General features: G+C 42.0%; 1 protein-coding gene across 2 annotated transcripts in view; it reads left to right on the top strand.

The window, feature by feature from the left end:
* Window positions 1–1652: 1652 nt before the first annotated feature.
* LMAN1 (lectin, mannose binding 1) overlaps window positions 1653–23195 on the top strand; it is a 35966-nt gene continuing 14423 nt past the window's right edge. The window contains exons 1-8 of one of the 2 annotated variants that reach the window (XM_073343656.1): window positions 1653–2068; window positions 4327–4481; window positions 4571–4678; window positions 14901–14962; window positions 15905–16004; window positions 18948–19071; window positions 20439–20497; window positions 21238–21370. In XM_073343656.1, the coding sequence (XP_073199757.1) occupies window positions 1843–2068; window positions 4327–4481; window positions 4571–4678; window positions 14901–14962; window positions 15905–16004; window positions 18948–19071; window positions 20439–20497; window positions 21238–21370 (967 nt within the window). In that variant the 5' untranslated portion in view covers window positions 1653–1842. The remainder of the gene's footprint in view (window positions 2069–4326; window positions 4482–4570; window positions 4679–14900; window positions 14963–15904; window positions 16005–18947; window positions 19072–20438; window positions 20498–21237; window positions 21371–23195) is intronic. The other variant, XM_073343654.1, reaches the window with a different exon arrangement.

The following is a 23195-nucleotide window of genomic DNA, read 5'->3' as shown; positions in this document are numbered from 1 at the left end:
TAAGGTATTTACGATCCTGATTTTACAGAGGTGATTCTTTTACTTTTCTTTAATTAAAATTCTCTTTTCAGATTGCTGATTGCTTTTTCATTGTTCTTAAGATCCAAGGGTTTGGGATCCAAGGGTTCACCTATGCAAATTGGTGAGGATTTTTATCAAGCCTTCGCCAGGAAAGGGGGTGTAGGGCTTGGGGGGATATTTTGGGGGAAGACATCTCCAAGTGGTCTCTTTCCCTGTTCTTTGTTTAAAATGCTTAGTGGTGGCAGCATGCTGTTCAAGGACAAGGCAAAGTTTGTACCTTGGGGAAGTTTTTAACCTAAGCTGGTAAGAATAAGCTTAGGGGGTCTTTCATGCAGGTCCCCACATTGTACCCTAGAGTTCAGAGTGGGGAAGGAACCTTGACACCTCCTGACATAACTCAAGGACTGTGTTAAGATCATGCTTGGTAAACAAGAAAAGGGGGGAAACCAGAAATCAGTGAACTAAAACTGGTGTGTCAGAAACTAGGCTTAACTGGTGGACAAAATAATGAGAGGGCTATTCTAACCAGCACTCTTTTTGGTGGGTCCTTAAAGAAAGAGACTTTTTGGGGAAAATTCACTACTGGCACGAGTTTCATCATCATGATTGTTACCCCACCATTTCCTAGGATCTTGGACCTTCTTCATCCTAATTCTGACAGATGTCCTGAGCAGACCAGGATAGAGAGAGGGAGCCAGATGACATCACCACCTCCATCCATTACAGTTGACTTCTGAACACCATCTGAGATATGAGACTTTATCTCTTCCCCCACCCCCATATGTCCTTTTATTTCTCTACCTTACTTTTTCTTTCTCTCTCTCTCCCTTTTCCTTCTGTCTAATAAGAGTGTGGCTTTGCGAGCCAAGACTGTATATTTTGCAACACTGCTGTAAGGCTGTGACCCGAAAGAGGTGTCTAAAATAAATTCCCTAAACAGCTCGCAGCTGGTATGAGTTTGCCAGGTCTAGGCATGCCTGATAAGACTGTGTGCTGTTCCTGTGTTTGTTCAGCAGTGAGGTTACAAGTGAGAGTCAACACCACAGATGGAAGCTGCATTTTTAATCTTTGCTGTTCTTTTCTTTCTCCCTTCCTTTGTATGTGTTTGTCTTGTTATGGCTTTTAGGTTCCCTTTAACAAGAGCAGCTGCCCATCTCAACTAACTTTTCCCCAAAAAGGACAGTTATTACCATCTTTAATATCACCTAAAAGACTGTCAAAAGGGTGGAGGGCAGGCCCGGAGGTTCCTTCTAAAGACCCTTTACAGCCAAAGGGAAAGGGCACAAGGGATAGTGTTAAAATTAAAGCCTCATCTAATGCTGTTCGAAGCCTTCCACTGTTTTTCCTTCTTTTCTGTATCTTTAATGACAAGTTGGCAGGATTTTTCACAGGGTGTTTGCCATGGAACCGAGCCGGCAAACCCCCGCACCTGCTTGAACACTGTTTGAGGCTGGACAGCCCATATATGCCACCTGAACTAACAGAACAGGCCCGCCTCTCCATGGATGCCACCTCCCCTCCCACTCCGCCCCTCGTTTCCCTCCCTTTGCGGCGCCCCCTCCTGGCCTGGGGCGGGTGGGGCGGGGGAAAGGAGGAGACTGAGAGCAGTGCGGGCGACGGAGTGACGCACTGACGAGGCAGAGGAAGAGAAGAGGGAGCGGGGCGTCCTGGGGGGCGGGGCCTCTCCTTCCCTGTCCCCGCCCCCGCGAGCGGCGCTGACATGTAGCCCCGCGCTCAACTTTGCCCTTTGGCCCGCAGACTCCGCAGCCAATCAGGCAGCGCCCTGTTGGCCGTGCCGGGCTCCCCGTGGCAGAGTCCAAGATGGCGGTCTCCATGCGGCGGGGCTGCCAGGCTGGGGGGAACGTGCTTTGGGCCGCGTTGCTTTGCCTGGGCTGCCGCCTGCTCCTCCCCGCCGGGGCCAGCAGCCTGGGGGCAGCGGGAGGGGTCGCTGCCCAGCCGCACCGCCGCTTCGAGTACAAGTACAGCTTCAAGGGGCCGCACCTGGTGCAGGCGGACGGGTCGGTGCCGTTCTGGGTCCACACGGGCAGTAAGTATCCGCGGCCCGCGCTGGGGCGAGGAGTGACCTGTGACCCCCGCAACCCCCGGTAGCGCCAGTTGGGGGGGGGGGGGGCGCCTGCCTCGTTGGCCCCGCCCTCCCCCCCGCAGTACTGACTCCCTCTGGCTGAGGGGAGACCTGGCCTACCTCACCCCCCCCCCACTTACGGCCCCCTCCGGGCCCCTGGGCATTCCCCCGCTAGTGCTGGTCCCCTAAGGCCCTGGGAGATGCCCGGCTCCGTTGGCGCGTCCCCGGGGGGCGCCTGGCTCTGTGGGCGTGATTCCCGGACTACTGGCCCCCATATGAGCGTGGGGACACCGCACACAAGCGTACATGGAGCTTGAGGCTCTGTAGTCATAGTTATCTACGGTACCTAAGCTCCTCAACTACCTGAGAGGTGGTTCCAGAGAGGATGGTTCTAGACTATTTTCAGTGGTAGAAGAGGACAGGACGAGGAGTAATGGTCTCAAGTTGCAGTGGGGGAGGTTTAGGTTGGATATTAGGAAAAACTTTTTCACTAGGAGGGTGGAGAAACACTAGAATGCGTTACCTAGGGAGGTGGTAGAATCTCCTTCCTTAGAAGTTTTTAAAGTCAGGCTTGACAAAGCCCTGGCTGGGATGATTTAATTGGGCATTGGCCCTGCTTTGAGGGGTTGGACTAGATGACCTCCTGAGGTCCCTTCCAACCCTGATATTCTATGATTCCTCGCTCCCACCCACAGAGACCCTGGAGCAAAGCGTTGTGGGGGGACGGGGGGGTGTCTATAATCATACACCCCTGAAATCATCCCCTTGTGCCCTGTGCTGTGTCTGGTAGCACAACTGGCTTTGGGGATCACAGTAAAAGTAGGTGAAGAATTCAGGGTGACTATTTTTTTTAAAAAAAGTTTCTCATCACTGTACTGTGGATGCAGCTCTATGTCATGACAACCAGGTATGTAGTGTAATTGTAACCCTGTTGGTCCCAGGATATTAGTGAGACCAGGTGCGTGAGGTAATATCTTTTATTGGCCCAACTTCTGTTGGTGAGTGAGACAAGCTTTCAAGCCACACATAGATTTTCTTCAGATCTTTGAAAGGTACTCCGAGCATCACAGCCAAATGCAAGGTGGAACAGATTGTGTAGTGTATGTAATTAACACACATTTTGAGGAAGCTTAAATTCATAACTGTACTATGATGCTTGGAATATATTTCCCCAATCTGAAGAAGAGCTCTGGTGACTCAAGCTTGTTTCGCTCACCAGCAGAAGTTGGGCCAATAAAAGATATTACCTCACCCACCTTGTTGCTCTGGTAAATATGGTGTCATATGTGGCAGGGTGGAATGTCAAGTCACTTTAAAACAATTTTGTGGGAGAAAGACTGATGCACATGTAGTTAAATCCTTGGAATTAGTCCAGTGACAATATGGCATCTGGTCTGTACGGCTATAAACAATTTAGGGTGTCCATACACAATTTCAAGAGGGTACCTGGCGACTTTGGTCGTGTCCTTGGCATATGCTCTCCTCACATTTATTGCATAAAAGAAACTTGGTGCTGATGGATTATCTTTCCATGATCTCCAAGCACTGTATTATTGTTAAAGAATTAAGCCTCACAATGCACCTTTTAGACAGGCAAGTAGAATCGTTTTATCACAATTGTGGTATAGGTAGATTTTTGCCTTTACCTCTCTATCTATAATTAGACACCTAAATAAGTGGTTTGACTCTTAAAAGGTATGCTGAAAATGAAGCTACTAGTTCAGGTTCCTCAGCCAATTATTTTGAAGTGACTTGCTCAAGGTCATGCAGGCAGTCAGTAGCAAGCTTGATAATAAAGACATGTGTAAATAACCACTTGATAACTCTCCCATTTGCTGTTTATCTTCTACAGCAAATATATGTAATGTTAGCTCTTTGGCTACAGAGCAGGATTAGGAGTTTCAGGTTGTTTTTGGCCTCTTGTATGGAGTTGAACAAGTCACTTAACCTCTAGGTGCCTTAGCTGTAAAATTTTGACAATGAAATGTTAAATTTAAACATGTTGCTACTTTAATTGCCCCTTAACTGTTCAAATGTTAGGTTCTTAAAACTACAATCCGAAAACAGTTGGCTCTTCAGTTAGAGGGACCATCTATCTGCAAAATTATAAGGTAAAGTGTGCTTAGCAAATCCAGTATTTGCCTTATAATTGCAGGATGTGCTCTTCATGTTCTCTCATATGTTCACTGTTGATTTTCTTTTTTTCTCTTTTTCTTTTTCAGATGCCATACCTAGTGCAGATCAGATTCGAATAACTCCATCTTTAAAAAGCCAGAGAGGATCAGTGTGGACAAAAACCAAGTCCATATTTGAATACTGGGAGGTTGAGGTGACATTTCGAGTGACAGGGAGAGGCCGGATTGGAGCTGATGGACTAGTAAATGAACTTGATTTAATTTTGAAAAAACAAATTTGTTTTATAAATTTGAATCTTAATTTATTACTTTATTTAATTTCTGTGCACAGGCAATCTGGTTTACTGAAGGTCAAGGCTTAGAAGGTCCAGTTTTTGGGGCAGCTGATACTTGGAATGGTGTTGGCATTTTCTTTGACTCTTTTGACAATGATGGAAAGGTTAGTTGGAAGCAAACTCTTGTAATAAAGGTTCCAGAATGGTTTCACTTTTACCATTTTGTGTTCACGCATAGTTATACTTTTTGTGAAAAATTTGCTGTTTTATATTGGGTTTTTTTGGTTTTCAGCTAGATCCAGGTTTTAAAAAAAAAAAGAGAAAATGAAGCTTTACAACTTTTCTGTTATGCAGTTTCCTAAAAGACTCCTTTTTGACCAGGCTATGGTTTTTTTTTAAATGCTGAAGCTTGAAAGATGAACCTTGCTGTAATTTGAGGATCAGTTCCTTTGATAGATTTGAAGGAAAAATGGTTTTGATAGTTTGAAACCCCTTGTATTTTATTAGGTGTAAATGTTTATGCGTTAGGAGAGGGATACTGGCATATGTATGCAGATCAGGAAGTGCGTGTTTTTGAAGCTTTGCATGACCACTGCTTCTTTATTTTAGATTCTTCTGCATCCAACTGCCCTGTACTCTACCTAATTAATACAGCATGGCGGTTTTTTGTTCTTAATCTGAGACATTTCAATCTCTCTGTCCAAATTTCCTATTTGCTTGGACTTTTTTGTCCCAGAATGATGCAGACTTTCTACATCACAGGAAATTTTAAAAATAACTGGCCAGAATACTCCCTTGCTCCTCAGGCAGTTTTAGTTCTGTCCTCCCTAGCTGGAGGAATGGGTAGTGAGGTGTTTTCTAGATTCCTTGTCCCTGTCTACTCCTCGGTACCTTTCCACTATCTGGAAAGTGGTTTCTTAACTCCTAAGTGCTTACTACTTTTATAGGCACTGTTATGGTACTACCAAGAAGTATACCTGTGCCCCTGGTATTTTCTGGTTTAAAAAAAAAAAAAAGTAACAGTAGGGAACTAAATGTATATAAAAATTCTGTTAGGGCAAGGGCATCATTAAGGTTGAATAGTTAAAATGAGTAGTGTAATACAGTTGTTAATGTTCCTACAGTGATGTTAACTTTGCAAGTATATCCCTGAGTTTTTTCTTATCTAAATATTAAGGCATTTTTGACATCCTAAAATATACAGAATTTGCAGTGTGATCAAGTTGCTTTAGGGATCCAAACTTTTGTATCATTTGTTGAAGACGTTTTGTAATAATGTCCAACTATGAACTTTTTCTTTTTTTCTTTTGGTAATTCTAATAAGCAGGTGAGTCTTATGGATTCTGATAGTCAAACTTTACACAGTAGACAAACTAGAATAAATTCTTCAATTTTGAAATACTGTCAGAACTATCTGTACATATGTTAACCACACCTATTAATACACAGCACAGAAGTTTAAAGACCACAGGTGAGATTTTATGTAGTACCTCTAAAGGGTATAGCACAGAACTCACAGCCTGGGGACAAGGGGTAAGGGTGTCTTTAAGTCACCTTTATGTTCCCCCAGTTTTGGGAAGGTCTAGGAACCAGAGTGAACCCTGGCATCTAATTTGATAACCCTGGAGGACTGAGTTGTGGCATCCTGTCAGTGCTGCTCAGAATTGCCACAGCATTATGTCTTGGAATGTATTCTACACTGAAATATTTGAGAGTGTCCACGAAAGACAACCTGTGGCTGTCTTCCTCAGTTCCTGTGCCAGAGGAGTCCTCTCTCTGGATGAATCCAAATCTATTTGATTGTCTTTACATAGCTTTGGCCCCTTAACGCTTCATATGGGGAGGGGAGCAGAGGTAAGAATCGAACCACCCCAAAGTCTCATGAATCATGCCCTCAATATCATGAAATTGATTTAAAAATCACAAGGTTTTTTAAAATTCTCTCTCTGCCGTCTGCTTTTTGAGCCTTAAGTTTGACTTGTGTCTCTTTTTTCCATATTTTCTCTGCAACCAAGGTGGCAAGAATCTTTTTTTTTTTTTTTTTTTTTTTTCATTTTTTAAATGACAACTGAAATTCTCATGATTTCAGGAGCTGGAGCTTTAGAAAAAACACCAAATATCACAAGACTTGTGATAATATTGTGGGATAATATTGCAACCCCATCGTCTGATGTTAAGATCTCTTTAAGGAGCAAAAATTGTCTTTTTATTCTCTTTGATTTTGATTTTCTTTGGCTCTTTTCAAGGCATTATATCTCCTTTCGCTATTTGTCCACTCTTATTTCCAGACATGACCTTTTACAGAAATCAGTTTGCTGGTTAACAATTAATGCAGAATGCTCATGTAATCTCTTGTAATGTAATCTCATGTAATCTAGCAGCTCATGTAATCTCTTCTAAAATACTTAAAATCTTAATTGACTGTTCATTAGCCTTTGAAATGCGAATAATTTGTAAACTTAGTCTGAACTATGTGCAAATATTTTAAAAACTCACTTGTCCCAGTTGAATATTGACACTTTTAAACTTAAATGAACAATTAAATGGTACTAATAAAATATTTTAACTTCACTAAAACACTTAGGCCACGTCTACACTGCACACCTTAAAACAGCCCAGCTGTGCCGCTGCAGCCATGCCATTTTAAGGTGTGCACTGTAGCCGCTCTTTGTCGCCGGGGAGAGCTCTCCCAGTTACAAAATAAAACCACCCCGAATGAGGGGCAGTAGCTTCGTCGACAGGAGCTGTTCGTTGCTGTGCTTTTCCTCTTCAAAACTTTTTTTGCTCAGGGGTGCAAAAAAAATAGTTTTATCAAGGAATGTCTTTTCATGCCCCTGAGCGACAAAAGTTTTAATGACGTAAGTGTAGACATGGCCTAACTCCAGGATAAACACTGACCTAATTGAATGTGGTTGTATAATTAACCTACAAGATTAACTGTAGCCATAGAAAAGAAGAAATAATTGTTTGGGTTTTTTGTTTTTGTTTAAGTATAATTCCCTATAGTCCTCATACTCGAGGAACTTTTTTGTATTTTGTCATGTTGCAGGGACACAGTCAAATAGGTTAGGGTCTGTAGTGAGGTGGGCAAACTTTTTGGCCCGAGGGCCACATCAGGGTTACAAAATTGTATGGAGGGTTGGATAGGGAAGACTGTGCCTCCCCAAGCAGCCTGGCCCCCGCCCCCATCTGCCCCCTCCCACTTCCCACCCCCTGACTGCCCCCCTCAGAACGCCCCGCTGCTCCTTGTCCCCTGGCTGCCCTCTCCCAGGACCTCCCGCCCCTAACCATGCCCCTGGGACCACATCCTGTGTCCAACCTCCCCCCCCCCCCACTGCCCTGACCCCTATCCACACCCCCGCCCCCTAACAGGCCCCTCGGGACCTCACGCTCTATCCAACTCCCCTGTTCCCCGTCCCCTGACCACCACCCCCCAGAACCCTCAACCCATCCCCTGTTCCCTGTCCCCTGACTGCCCTCAGGGACCCCCTGCCTCTTATCCAACCCCCCAGCACCCCTACCATGCTGCTCAGAGCGGCAGGAGCTTGCAGCCCAGCCAGAGCCCGCTGCGCCGTCGGTAGGAGCGGCGGGCCAAAGCGCTGTCTGCATGGCAGTGTCACTGTGGGGGAGGGAGGACACGGGGAGGAGCTGGGGGCTAGCCTCCCCAGCTGGAAGCTCAAGGGCCAGGCAGGACGGGCCCACAGGTCAGATGTGGCCCTCAGGCTGTAGTTTGTCCACCTCTGGTCTATAGTCAGAACTTATTTTAAAAGATTACTTAAAAAACAAAACTTCTGGAGACTTTAACATGGAGGAATTCCCAAATACAATTCAAGAACAAGGGGGGGGGGGAAAGTGAACTCCAAATTTATATTTCTATTTTAGATTTCTTTCCTTCTTTCTAAGGGCATTTCCTTACTCTTTCTCAAAGGAGTATGTTGTAGAGAATGCAAAGAATTATATAGAATTTTAGTGGAATAATATGTATTTTGAGGGGAGGGAAAGAATTTTTTTCACCTTTTTAGGGGTCTCCCAACTCCATGTTTTCTGCATAACTAATTCATCTTTTCAACTCTTGGAGGCTTTCAGTTAGTATGGTGTTGTAAATCTTAGAATCATAGAATCATAGAATATCAGGGTTGGAAGGGACCCCAGAAGGTCATCTAGTCCAACCCCCTGCTCAAAGCAGGACCAATTCCCAGTTAAATTATCCCAGCCAGGGCTTTGTCAAGCCTGACCTTAAAAACCTCTAAGGAAGGAGATTCTACCACCTCCCTAGGTAACGCATTCCAGTGTTTCACCACCCTCTTAGTGAAAAAGTTTTTCCTAATATCCAATCTAAACCTCCCCCACTGCAACTTGAGACCATTACTCCTCGTTCTGTCATCTGCTACCATTGAGAACAGTCTAGAGCCATCCTCTTTGGAACCCCCTTTCAGGTAGTTGAAAGCAGCTATCAAATCCCCCCTCATTCTTCTCTTCTGCAGGCTAAACAATCCCAGCTCCCTCAGCCTCTCCTCATAATTCATGTGTTCTAGACCCCTAATCATTTTTGTTGCCCTTCGCTGGACTCTCTCCAATTTATCCACATCCTTCTTGAAGTGTGGGGCCCAAAACTGGACACAGTACTACAGATGAGGCCTCACCAATGTCGAATAGAGGGGAACGATCACGTCCCTCGATCTGCTCGCTATGCCCCTACTTATACATCCCAAAATGCCATTGGCCTTCTTGGCAACAAGGGCACACTGCTGACTCATATTGAGCTTCTCGTCCACTGTCACCCCTAGGTCTTTTTCCGCAGAACTGCTGCCTAGCCATTCGGTCCCTAGTCTGTAGCTGTGCATTGGGTTCTTCCGTCCTAAGTGCAGGACCCCGCACTTATCCTTATTGAACCTCATCAGATTTCTTTTGGCCCAATCCTCCAATTTGTCTAGGTCCTTCTGTATCCTATCCCTCCCCTCCAGCGTATCTACCACTCCTCCCAGTTTAGTATCGTCTGCAAATTTGCTGAGAGTGAAATCCACACCATCCTCCAGATCATTTATGAAGATATTGAACAAAACCGGCCCCAGGACCGACCCCTGGGGCACTCCACTCGATACCGGCTGCCAACTAGACATGGAGCCATTGATCACTACCCGTTGAGCCCGACAATCTAGCCAGCTTTCTACCCACCTTATAGTGCATTCATCCAGCCCATACTTCCTTAACTTGCTGACAAGAATACTGTGGGAGACCGTGTCAAAAGCTTTGCTAAAGTCAAGAAACAATACATCCACTGCTTTCCCTTCATCCACAGAACCAGTAATCTCATCATAAAAGGCGATTAGATTAGTCAGGCATGACCTTCCCTTGGTGAATCCATGCTGGCTGTTCCTGATCACTTTCCTCTCATGCAAGTGCTTCAGGATTGATTCTCTGAGGACCTGCTCCATGATTTTTCCAGGGACTGAGGTGAGGCTGACTGGCCTGTAGTTCCCAGGATCCTCTTTCTTCCCTTTTTTAAAGATTGGCACTACATTAGCCTTTTTCCCGTCATCCGGGACTTCCCCGGTTCGCCACGAGTTTTCAAAGATAATAGCCAATGGCTCTGCAATCACAGCCGCCAATTCCTTCAGCACTCTCGGATGCAACTCGTCCGGCCCCATGGACTTGTGCACGTCCAGCTTTTCTAAATAGTCCCTAACCACCTCTATCTCCACAGAGGGCTGGCCATCTCTTCCCCATTTTGTGATGCCCAGCGCAGCAGTCTGGGAGCTGACCTTGTTAGTGAAAACAGAGGCAAAAAAAGCATTGAGTACATTCGCTTTTTCCACATCCTCTGTCACTAGGTTGCCTCCCTCATTCAGTAAGGGGCCCACACTTTCCTTGGCTTTCTTCTTGTTGCCAACATACCTGAAGAAACCCTTCTTGTTACTCTTGACATCTCTGGCTAGCTGCAGCTCCAGGTGCGATTTGGCCCTCCTGATATCATTCCTACATGCCCGAGCAATATTTTTATACTCTTCCCTGGTCATATGTCCAACCTTCCACTTCTTGTAAGCTTCTTTTTTATGTTTAAGATCTGCTAGGATTTCACCATTAAGCCAAGCTGGTCGGCTGCCATATTTACTATTCTTTCGACTCATTGGGATGGTTTGTCCCTGTAACCTCAACAGGGATTCCTTGAAATACAGCCAGCTCTCCTGGACTCCTTTCCCCTTCAAGTTAGTCCCCCAGGGGATCCTGGCCATCTGTTCCCTGAGGGAGTCGAAGTCTGCTTTCCTGAAGTCCAGGGTCCGTATCCTGCTGCTTACCTTTCTTCCCTGCGTCAGGATCCTGAACTCAACCAACTCATGGTCACTGCCTCCCAGATTCCCATCCACTTTTGCTTCCCCCACTAATTCTACCCGGTTTGTGAGCAGCAGGTCAAGAAAAGCGCCTCCCCTAGTTGGCTCCTCTAGCACTTGCGCCAGGAAATTGTCTCCTACGCTTTCCAAAAACTTCCTGGATTGTCTATGCACCGCTGTACTGCTCTCCCAGCAGATATCAGGAAAATTAAAGTCACCCATGAGAATCAGGGCATGCGATCTAGTAGCTTCCGTGAGCTGCCGGAAGAAAGCCTCATCTACCTCATCCCCCTGGTCTGGTGGTCTATAGCAGACTCCCACCACTACATCACTCTTGTTGCACACACTTCTAAACTTAATCCAGAGACACTCAGGTTTTTCTGCAGTTTCGTACCGGAGCTCTGAGCAGTCATACTGCTCCCTTACATACAGTGCTACTCCCCCACCTTTTCTGCCCTGCCTGTCCTTCCTGAACAGTTTATAACCATCCATGACAGTACTCCAGTCATGTGAGTTATCCCACCAAGTCTCTGTTATTCCGATCACGTCATAGTTCCTTGACGTCACCAGGACCTCCAGTTCTCCCTGCTTGTTTCCAAGGCTTTGTGCATTTGTATATAAGCACTTGAGATAACCTGTTGACCGCCCCTCATTCCCAGTATGAGGCAGGAGCCCTCCCCTCACAGACATTCCTGCCTGTGCTTCCTCCCGGTATCCCGCTTTCCCACTTACCTCAGGGCTTTGGTCTCCTTCCCCCGGTGAACCTAGTTTAAAGCCCTCCTCACTAGATTAGCCAGCCTGCTGGCAAAGATGCTCTTCCCTCTCTTCGTAAGATGGAGCCCGTCTCTGCCCAGCACTCCTCCTTCATGGAACACCATCCCATGGTCAAAGAATCCAAAGCTTTCTCTCCGACACCACCTGCGTAGCCATTCGTTGACTTCCACGATTCGACGGTCCCTACCTAGGCCTTTTCCTTCCACGGGGAGGATGGACGAGAACACCACTTGCGCCTCCAACTCCTTTATCCTTCTTCCTAGAGCCACATAGTCCGCAGTGATCCGCTCAAGGTCATTCTTGGCAGTATCATTGGTGCCCACGTGGAGAAGCAGGAAGGGGTAGCGATCCGAGGGCTTGATGAGTCTCGGCAGTCTCTCCGTCACATCGCGAATCTTAGCCCCCGGCAAGCAGCAGACTTCTCGGTTTTCCCGGTCAGGGCGGCAGATAGATGACTCAGTCCCCCGGAGGAGAGAGTCCCCGACCACCACCACCCGCCTTCTCCTCTTGGGAGTGGTGGTCGTGGAACTCCCAACCTCAGGACATAGCATCTCATGCCTTCCAACCAGTGGAGTCTCCTTCTGCTTTCTCGCCCCAGACATATCATCTGGTCCACTCTCCACAACGATACCTGTGGAGAGAACATGAAAGCGGTTAGTTACCTGTGTCTGTGTTACTGGAACCCGGACATTCCGCTTACCTCTTCTGGAGGTCACATGTTGCCAAGCTTCTTCACTGGCCTCTTGGCTCCTCTGTGCAACCTGCTCTATATCTGTAGAGCTTTGTGCCCCTAGAAGCCTATCCTGAGTTTCGTCCAGAAAATCCTCAGTTTCTCGTATGCAACGCAGGGTTGTTATCTGTTGCTCCAGACCTTCAATCTTCTCTTCCAATATGGAGACCAGCTTGTACTTTGTACAGACAAAGTCGCTTCTGTCCTGTGGAAGAAAGACAAACATGGCACATCCAGTGCAGGTCACAACAGCTGAACCCCCCCTTCCATATCACCTTCCTACTATGAGCTTCCTCAGAGCAGTTTGCAAGATGTAAGCCTCACTGGGCTCGCTCCAGGCGAACTCCCAGGTAAGCTCCTGCTGTGAGCTGCTCTGCTGTCCCCCGCTGCTCTTCTCTTCTTATATCTTTTTAGTTTCTTCCAAGCTTATAACAACTTAAACCAACACTTTCAAATATATCTCTGTCTGTTATATGTATAGTCTCTTAGAAGTTATTTGTGTTTTTTTTTTATGAATGTAATGAAGTCAACTTAGATTCATAGATTCCAAGACCAGAAAGGACCATTATGATGATCTAGTCCAACCTCTTGTATAACACGGGCCATAGAACTTCCCCAAAATAATTTCTACAGCACATCTTTTAGAAAAACATACCATCTTGATTTAAAAATTGTCAGTGATAGAGAGTCCACCACTACCTTTGGTAAATTGTTCCAATAGTTAATTGTTCTCACGGTTAAAAATTTGTCTTATTTCCAGTCTGAATTTGTCTAGCTTCAACTTCCAGACATTGGATTGAATTATGCCTATCTCTGCTAGATTGAAGAACTCAGTATTAAATATTTGTCTTCCATGTAGATAATTTATGGATTGTAATCAAGTCACCCCTTAAAATTCTCTGTGTTAAACTAAATAGATTGAGCTCCTGGAGTCTTTCGCTATAAGGCACGTTTTCTAATCCTTCAGTAATTTACATGGCTCTTCTCTGAACCCTGTCTAATTTATCAACGTCCTTCTTGAATTGTGGGCACCAGAACTGGACACAGTATTCCAGCAGTGGTCACACCAGTGCCAAATTCAGAGGTAAAATAACCTCTCTACTCGTTCTTGAGATTCCCCTCTTTATGCATCCCAGGATCGTATTGGCACTTTTGGCCACATTGTCACACAGGGAGCTCATGTTCAGCAGATTATCCTCCACCCCAAATCTTTTTCAGTTATTGCTTCCCAGGTTAGAATTCCCAATCACTCAAGTAGGGCCTGCATTTTGTTACTAGATGTATACATTTACATTGTTCGCTTGTGCTCAGTTTACCAAGCAATCCAGATTGCTCTACATCAGTGATCTCTCCTTGTCGTTATTTACCACTCCCCCAATTTTTTGTGTCCTTTGCGAATTTTATCAGTGATGATTTTGTTTTCTTCCATGTCATTGATAAAAATTTTTAAATAGCGTGGGGCCAAGAGCTGGAAACAAGCCCATTCAATGACTCGCCTGTTTATAGTTACATTTTGAGAACGATCAGTTAGCCAGTTTTAATCCATTTAATGTGAACCATGTTTGTTTTATATTGTTCTAGTTTTTTAATCAAAATGTCATGATGTACCAAGTCAAATGCCTTACAGAAATCTGAGTATGTTATGTCAATGCTATGACCTCATCAACCAAAATTATACTCTCATCAAAAAAGATGAGTTAGTTTAACAGGACCTGTTTTCCATAAACCCATGTTTATTGGCATTAATTACATTACCCTTGTTTAATCAAGACTTGTATCAGCCACTCCATTATGTTGCTCAGGATCAATGTCAGGCTGACAGGCCTATAATTACTCAGGTCATCCTGTTACCTTTTTAAAAATTAGCAGACCATTAGCTTTCTTCCAGTGTTCTGGAATTTCTCCAGTGCTCCAAGACGTATTGCAAATCAACATTAATGGTCCAGTGAGCTCATCAGCCAGCTCTTTTAAAGCTCTTGGATGCTTGTTATCTGAACCTGCTAATTTTAAAATGTCTAACTTAGCAGCTTTTGTTTAACATCCTCCAAAGATACTAGTGGAATGGAGGGTCAGTCCTTTACCCACTGCTCCTGTTGTTGTGTAACCAAAGGCAGACGTGCTTATTTCTCCCATCAGTATATAGTGTTTAGGAATTAAATGCTGTATCTTTATTGGATTTGATCATCTTTCAACTAATACCTTCTGTTTTTAAATTATCAAATTGCAAGAATAAATAGTAAATATGAAAATAGCCTGCCCATAACTGAACGCCCGTACTTTTTTTTTTTTCACTAACAGATCTTTTCTAGAACAAAAGCAGGGTGCTGTTCTTCGTGTTGACTGACACAGTGCCATTTCATCAAACTGTTCAGTTTTCCTACTCCCCTCCCACCAAAGCTGCATCAGAGTTAAGACTTTGGCTGTCTCTCTAGCCTACTACTGTGGTGTTGGGAAGTCTGTTAATGAAATTGTATATTGAATCTGTTTATAATTTGTAAAATTACTTCATTTTAAATTTTAAAACCCTGTTTGTTCATATGGTTTGTCTTTCAGAAAAACAATCCATCAATAATTGTTGTAGGCAACAATGGAAAACTTCTTTATGACCATCAGAAGTAAGTCTGTTAATTTTACGTGAATGAGATAGACCTGTAGTACTGATTGCTGAAATGTTCAGAGGCTTTTTAAACAAAGTTGAAGACACTTAATTTTTATTGGTAAAAGAATGTCAAATAGTTTTTGTTGTGTTCCATGTAGGTGCACATGCCAGTCAGTGTGTGTGTGTGTGTGTGTGTGTGTGTGTTATAATATAACTGCATTGATTGAAATCACTTAGAAGCATACGCTTTTCCTACAGATTCTTCTTCCATGGAGGGGTTGAATTTGAGTAGAACTATAAAATGCTTTTTTTTTTGTGTTGTTGGTTCACTAGTATAATTTAATAGCTTTGAATTTTATTTTATCTGTTGTGAATTTAGCAGAAGCTGCACAGGAGCGCCAAAAATTTTTTAAAAATAGCATAGTGAATGTTGTGGTAATATAATACCGAGTGTACTGGGACAAGGTGGCTCAAATAAATAGGTGAGGTACAGAACCTTTCACCTGTAGATCACTCATTCAGATATGCCACAAATTCTCAGTGATCACAAGTAGCTTCCAGTTTATAACTGTGACACCTTTGTGAAATGAATTGGTGGTCTCATTCCTATTCCTGATGGACGAAGGTCTACATCACATTTGGCACCCTTGTTAGCTGTCTGAATAGAGAGATGGTCCCTCTGGGTCAGTACTGAAGCACATTGGAAAGGTAGCATTGGGAAGCTTGTACTGCCTCTGCCCATGCTTGTGTCCTGCGCTAAAGGACTTCACTTCCAGTGCTGTCAATCCTAAACCTTTTGGAAATGCAAAACTTAATTTAACTATCCAGAGGGCTTTTGTTCTTGGAAAGATTTGCTTGACATTTGTAATCCACTAAAATAATGAAATTTTCATGCCTTTTTTTCTAGCTAGTACATAGTAAAGATGTAGTTCTGTAAGCAGATTCTCTTCTTTCGTAGTGATGGTTCCACACAAGCATTGGCATCTTGTCAGAGAGATTTTCGTAACAAGCCCTATCCTGTCCGAGCAAAGATTATATATTACGAAAAAACACTAACTGTAAGTACTCTGGTAGTCTTGAGATAATGCAGTACATTATTCAACTTCTGGAGCTTTAAGAGTTCAAGAAAATTTCATACTTAATTTAAAAAAAAAAAAAAAAAAAGGCAAGTGAACTGTAGGACTTTATGAAGATGAGGGACTGATAGAAATCAGAGAAAAGTATAGTGTGGACAGCCACTCTGCTATGCACCTGCAACATTCTTGCTTCTACATTCCGAGGCTGCTTTTGGCAGGTGTGTCCAGTTTTGGTGGTTTTTATGATGTAAGGAAATGTCCAAGAAATTGTTTTAAGTTTGTGATGAAATGAACCCACTCTGGATTAAGAAATGGCACTAGGATGAGGTAGCTATGAAATACACGTTTGTTCTATTTTTAACCTTAATTCTGGGCTTCCATAAAATGTGCCCAAGTACCAAGTTCCAGCTAATTAATATGTTCAACTCTTTTGCTTTGAGGTAAAAGTAGTAAAAGATGTCCTCCAAAAAGCAAACACCGGGAAGCCTCAGAAAAGATGCATCTTTCCTGGAGCCCTTAATTGAGTGGGCCCTGACACTTTCACCAATACTTTAGATCTCAGAGCTGTTAGCCCAAGCAACTCAGTGCATTTTGTGGTGAAGGAGGCCCTCTCTAAGCCTTGGTTGTACACTGAAGCCAAGCTTTTGAGTGGCATCATAAAGCATATAGGAAATTATTACATTTGTCAGAACTTGTGTAATATCTTGCATGCTGGATAAGAGAACTACTTTCTGAATTCTGTAGACTCTACTTGTATTACTCCAGGGATGCTTAGACTGAGGCTCGGGAGCTGCAGGTGGCTCTTTAATGTGTCTTATGGCTCTTTGCAGCATGATATTAAAACACTGTGATTTGGTTAATAACTTATGTTAATAATTAATCAGGATGCTTTTACTATGCTATTACTCAATTGTAGTTGATAAAATAATACTTGGTCAGTCATTTTGCTGTGAGAATAACATAAATTAGGGCTGTTAAGTGATTAAAAAAATAGAATACAATTTATTTAAATATTTTTGGATGTTTTGAACATTTTCAAATGTGGTGTTTTCAATTAGAACACAGAATACAAAGTGTACAGTCCTCACTCTATATTTATTTTTGATTACAAGTATTTGCACCTAATACAAGTACTTCACTGCAATCTCTTTATCATGACAGTTGGACTTACAGATGTAGAATTATGTACAAAAAATAACTGCATTCAAAAACAAAATAGTGTAAAATTTTAGAGCTGCAAGTCCACTTAGTCCTATTTCTTGTTCAGCCAATCAGTAAGACAAACAAGTTTGTTTACATTTACAGGAGATAATGCTGTCCACTTCTTGTTTACAATGTCACCAGAAAATGAGAACTGCCATTTGCATGGCACTGTTGTGGCCGGCATTGCAAGATATTTACGTGCCAGGTGCGCTACAGATTCATATGTCCCTTCCAGCGGACATGTCCATGTGGATGATGGGTTCTGCTTGATAACAATCCAAGGCAGTGCTGCCCGAGACATGTTCATTTTCATTATCTGAGTCAGATGCCACCAACAGAAGGTTCATTTTCTTTTTTGGTGGGTCAGGTTTTGTAGTTTCTGTATCAGAATTGCTCTTTTAAGATTTCTGAAAGAAAGCTCCACACCTCATCCCTCTCAGGTTTTGGAAGGCACTTCAGGTTCTTAAATCTTGGGTCGAGTGCTGTAGCTATCTTTCGAAATCTCCCATTGGTACCTTCTTTGTGTTTTGTCAGATCTGCAGTGAAAGTGTTCTTAAAATGAACAACATGTGCTGGGTCATTATCCGAGACTGCTATAACACGAAATATATGGCAGAATGTGGGTAAAACTGAGCAGGGGACATACAGTTCTCCCCCAGGTAGTTCAGTCACAAATTTAATTAACGCATTATTTTTTTTAACGAGCATCATCAGCATGGAAGCATGTCGTCTGGAATGGTGGCCAAAGCATGAAAACACGAATGTTTAGCATATCTGACACATGAATACCTTGCAATGCCGGCTACAAAAGTGCCATGCCAATGCCTGTTCTCATTTTCTGGTGACATTGTAAACAAGAAGAGAACATATCTCCTGTAAATGTAAACAAACTTGTTTGTCTTACTGATTTACTGAACAAGAAGTAGGACTGAGTGGATTTGTAAGCTCTGAAGTTTTATATTTTGTTTTTTGAATGCAGTTATGTAACCAAAAACACCTACATTTGTAAGTTGTGCTTCACAACAAAGATTGCACTACAGTACTTGTATGAGGTGAATTGAAAAATACTTTTTTGTTTATTAAACTATTCAGTAAATTTTAATTGGTATTCTATTGTTTAACAGTGCGATTAATTGCGATTAATTTTTTTGTGTTAATCGCATGAGTTGACAGCCCTAATATAAATGTGCTTTGAGATATATTTGAGATACAGGTATTTCCCCTGTCACACTGTTTAAATATGAATATATAGTACTATGATAAATGAAGCCATGAATTCTCCCCACTGTGGTTCTTTTGGGTAATGTTGATCACTAATTTGGCTCCTGAACCACTGAGCTCTGAATATCATTGACTTGGGGAGCTAGCTTTGAATCAGAATTTTTTTTTTTTTCTCCACTGCTACACTTTGGAAAATTAAGTTCTAACTGCTTTCTTTCACTGTTGGTGTCCTTTGGTATAAAAGATCTGTATTTCATAGCCTGTATGTCTAATGTCTAATTTTATAGTTTTATAAAATAAAGAAATAAAGCATTTGCTGCATACTCCATAATTAGAACTTTAATAGCTAAATTTATGAGGAGTTTTACTACTTATTTCTAGAGCCTCTTTCTAACTTACCTAACGCACTTCATTTTATGCGAGTTCTATGCTAATTAAACTGGCATGTTTTGAGCATCAAATTCAAATTTGTAGGTGTAATCTAGGTGCCTGTCTTTCTAGGTAATGATTAACAATGGCTTTACTCCGGATAAAGAAGACTATGAATTTTGTGCTAAAGTGGAAAATATGATACTACCATCGCAAGGGTACTTTGGAATATCTGCAGCCACAGGGGGGCTTGCAGGTAATATTTTTCACTGTATTTAAGTTTGAGGTCCATGTTGATGAGATGTGATGTAAAGGGCTTCAGTAAATCATTACTTGGCAACTGACATTTTAAGATAGAATGAGGCTAGTTGTAAATGACGGGATGTTGAAGCGGTTGGTATGGAATGATGGTGACGAGCTGAAAGTAAGAGTCTAGGCTCTGCTGGCCATAACTGTTTGGCCTTTGTGAAATGAATTGCTGATCGTGCTCTAGTGTCTATTAAACAACTAGCCCAGCTGCAAAGCCATCACCCTAATTAGCACTACTTGGAGCCCTTGTTGGTGACCCACTGTCCCTACAGATAAGGACTGCATATTAGCAGGATAGTCTGAAAAAGCTTGTGCGACTGCTGTCTGTGCTGCCCCTGTTTTATGGATGTGAAATCAAGAAGCCAGCATTGCGCAATGCCTGAGTAATTGGTCCTTGTGTAAGGATCAATTCTGGGTTTGTGTGAGTAATGGAATGAATGTTGTCAACCAGTGGACGGCACAGTTACTGTTGCAGTCTTCCTTTACTGTGGTTTCTGGCCACATAATATAGATGCAGTGGTCATGAGCTTCCCCCAAACTACCTTTTATGCTTTGGCCTATTTGTGGCTAGAGCTGAGACTCCTTTAACTGTATGGAGAAGGACACCTGCCTGTGCCAGCTCCACTCCTTGCTCCCTGTGCAGTCCCACTGCCCACTCTCTGCATCTGGGTGAATTTTAGAGGACTTCAGTCTCCAACCGTATTAACTGAACACCATTCATGACTACTAAGCTCACAGGAAAAAAAAAATCTTGAGGGTATATATCAAAGGAATTGTTGAAAAAATAAACTTTTTAAAAACAAACAGCATCTATTTGTTTAGGTTTGAGATTTGCAACTTGGCAGTTTCATCCCAAATTAAACAAAGGAGTATTAGAACATTTTAAAGCTGCCAGACAGACTGTACTTCCCAACTTTTGTGTGTGTGTGTGTGTGTGTGTATGTATGGGGTGGGCAGGCAGGGGACAGATGCGTGGAAGGGAAATTATCTAATACATTAGTTAGTGTAACTTTTTAAAGTAAACTTTAACTTCTATACAGTACTTTAAAAAGTTACAAATACAAGACTTTTCTCACTTCTTCAGTCTTTGGTATGCCATTCATCATTCATACAAATCCAAGTGACCAAATAATGAGAAATAAGGTAGCGTTCCACAAAATCCAAACCATCAAAAGAAGGCTAGAATTGTATTGTAGTAAATCAGAAACTTCCATAATAAATTATAGTGTGTTAGGAAAAATATTTCATAACTAGTAGTGGTAATTTAAATATTAGTTTATTCAGACTAATTTGTTGTATTTACTTTTTATCCAGATGACCACGATGTACTGTCTTTCCTAACTTTCCAGTTGACTGAGCCTGGGAAAGAAGCAGTAAGCATCTTTATGCACTAGAATATATTAATTTTACAGATGTGCATATGTTCAGCATGTGGCTGGGAGTCCATTAAAATGTCAGCATTGAAGTACCTTATTTCATGTTTTTCTTTTCTGTTTCAAAATGTTGATGTGGGTATACAGTCTACTATCTTGGGAAAATGAGACTAATACAGTATAACATCTGAATAGTAAAATGTGGAAAAAATCTTAGACTAGACACTTTAAAAGGGCACTGAATTAAATTGCATAGCTTTAAAAACAAAATATACCCATTTTGTCATATTTATATTAATAGTGAAAAATACATTTTTAAAATTTTCACTATTTCTCTTCTCTGGAAAATGCTTCACCAGTTTCACTTTCTACTTCGCATGGCTCTTGTTTTGTACTGTAGTATTTGTTCACAATGTCTGTCTGTCTCTCTCAGTTGAAAGTTCTGATGTTTCTAACTGAAAAAAAAATTCCCACAAACACAGTAGGAAAAATTTAAAATGGTAGGAATCACAATAGGGATGCGTAGTCTCTTATAATATCAACTTTACACTCTGAAGTATGTGTTTCCATAAGTTTTAGATCTTCTAGCAAGTAGTATGAGCGTTGAAGCATGTTTGTTTTGCCTCGGAATGTGAATAAATCTTGACAAGAGAGCCCCTGGGAGATGAGATTTGTTGGAAAGAAGACTGAAAATTTTGAGGATTTCTAGTAATATCTTGCTTTTAAAAATTGTTTTAAAGCCTATCCCAGATGCAGAAATTCCTGAACAGGATAAAGAGAAATATCAAGAGGAGTTTGAGCATTTTCAACAAGAGCTAGATAAAAAGAAGGAAGAATTTCAGAAGGATCATCCTGACATGCAAGGGCAACCAGGCAAGTTAAATTAACAAATTATTAATTGTCAGGGAAAACACGTTATTAAACTTGAAGATGCATATGCATATGCATGTTCACAATTACCTTAGCTGTGCCACTGTATTTAGAACTGGGGCCAAGTCCCATAAATTCTGAGATCCCTCAACTCCCTTTATGTCAATTACTATATCCAGAAGTTCGTTGGACTTCTCTATGCCAAGGGATTGCTGAAATATTAACAGACATGTATGATGTTCCTTTGTAACTGAGGGAGCAAATAGAAGTCTGTGGGGTGATGGGTGGACAAGTGGCTTTTTAAAGGGCTGGGAAAAAAGTTTGACAGTTTCTTGAACATGCATTGAGAAAACTAACCTCTTCTGCTGATCTGAAAGTAAAGAGCCAGGCAAATGTTTTCTGTGGATCCGCTTTCTGTCTGTGATGTGTTGGTGGTTAAGGCCCTAATTCAACAGTCCATCCCAATTCAGTAAAGCCTTTGATCATATGTTTAACTTCAAGCAGATATTTGAGTCCCGTTAACTTCAACTCTGCAGAAATAACTAGCACTGAAATATTTAAAAATACCAGTAACTCATGTTAACTTTCAAATCTAACCCTGAGGTATGGCCTAAGTATATTGTATACCATACCTCTAATAAATAGGATTACCAAATTATTAATGTCATGGTATTTAAAATATAAGTACCTAACAGTAGGCTCCTAAACCCATATTTAGGATCCTTCACATGTAGCTCCCAGGGACTTAAATGAGATTTGAGAGTGAGCTGGTCTTAAATTCAGGTCATTTATATTTAGATGCCTAAATATGGATTTAGGCACCCAGTTTAGAAAATTTTAGCTATACCAGGTCTGCTGCTAGGATCATCTGTTCTGTCCAGTCATATGACCACCCTTCCCCCCAGTTTGCATTCCTCCACTGACACCCGCTTTCCCACTGTATCAAACTCAAGCTTCTTGTCTTCACTTTATGACCATCTACCATTTTAGCCTCAACTTGCCTTTCAAATCAGATTCACAGTTGACTTCAGCTTTTGCTTTGCTACTTAATGCTGGTTTTGATTGACTGCTTTTCTCCCATTCCCACGTTGCTTGAGAAGAACTCCTGTCAAAATTTGGAAAGAGTCCTCTTTATCTCAGATTTCTCCTTTAAAATGTACTTTTACGATTATTCCTTCAAATCTCTCCTGATGGACAGTGGTTAGGCTGGTGATTACTGAGGCCACTATGACTACTAGTTTACGTGAACTTCGCTGTCCATATTATTACCTTGTCCTTCTTGCTCATTGTCTGAATCGCAGCTTGAGCTTTCTGAAGCAGTGACTGTCTTTGGTTTGGGTTTTGTTTTTTTACTGTGACTAATACACAGGGTGGATTTGATTTAAATCAAATGGAATTAAATCATGATTTAAATCACTAGTCAGGAAGACGTGATTTAATCATGGTTTCCTACATAAAAGTGCATCCTTGTTGGTGGTTATAACCATAATACATATTCTTCACAACTCAGAGATAGATGTAGGTTTTATTTTTAGAAGGTACACACTATACATTTTTAAACAGTGATTTATTTTGAAAGCTTTTCAGATTAGTTTTACAGCTATATCAGAAAATGAATGATTATTTCATTTACCAAAGGTAATTGAAGCAGATATGTATGAAGTCATTGGGAGGTGAACTATCTCCAGTTCAACAGGTTAATCATTAATATTTGCAGCATTTTCTTGCCATGCTGTATTAGGAGGAGAACATAACCAGACAGTCATTTAAATTGTTTTATTTAGCTAAAACAATAATGTTAAGTGTTCTGGATTTTTTTTCTTCAACA

The sequence above is a fragment of the Lepidochelys kempii genome, chromosome 5 (assembly GCF_965140265.1).
Source record: "Lepidochelys kempii isolate rLepKem1 chromosome 5, rLepKem1.hap2, whole genome shotgun sequence".
In the NCBI taxonomy this organism is placed as follows: Eukaryota; Metazoa; Chordata; order Testudines; family Cheloniidae; genus Lepidochelys; species Lepidochelys kempii.
The sequence above is the reverse complement of the archived record's forward strand: the minus strand, read 5'-3'. Positions and strand labels throughout refer to the sequence as shown.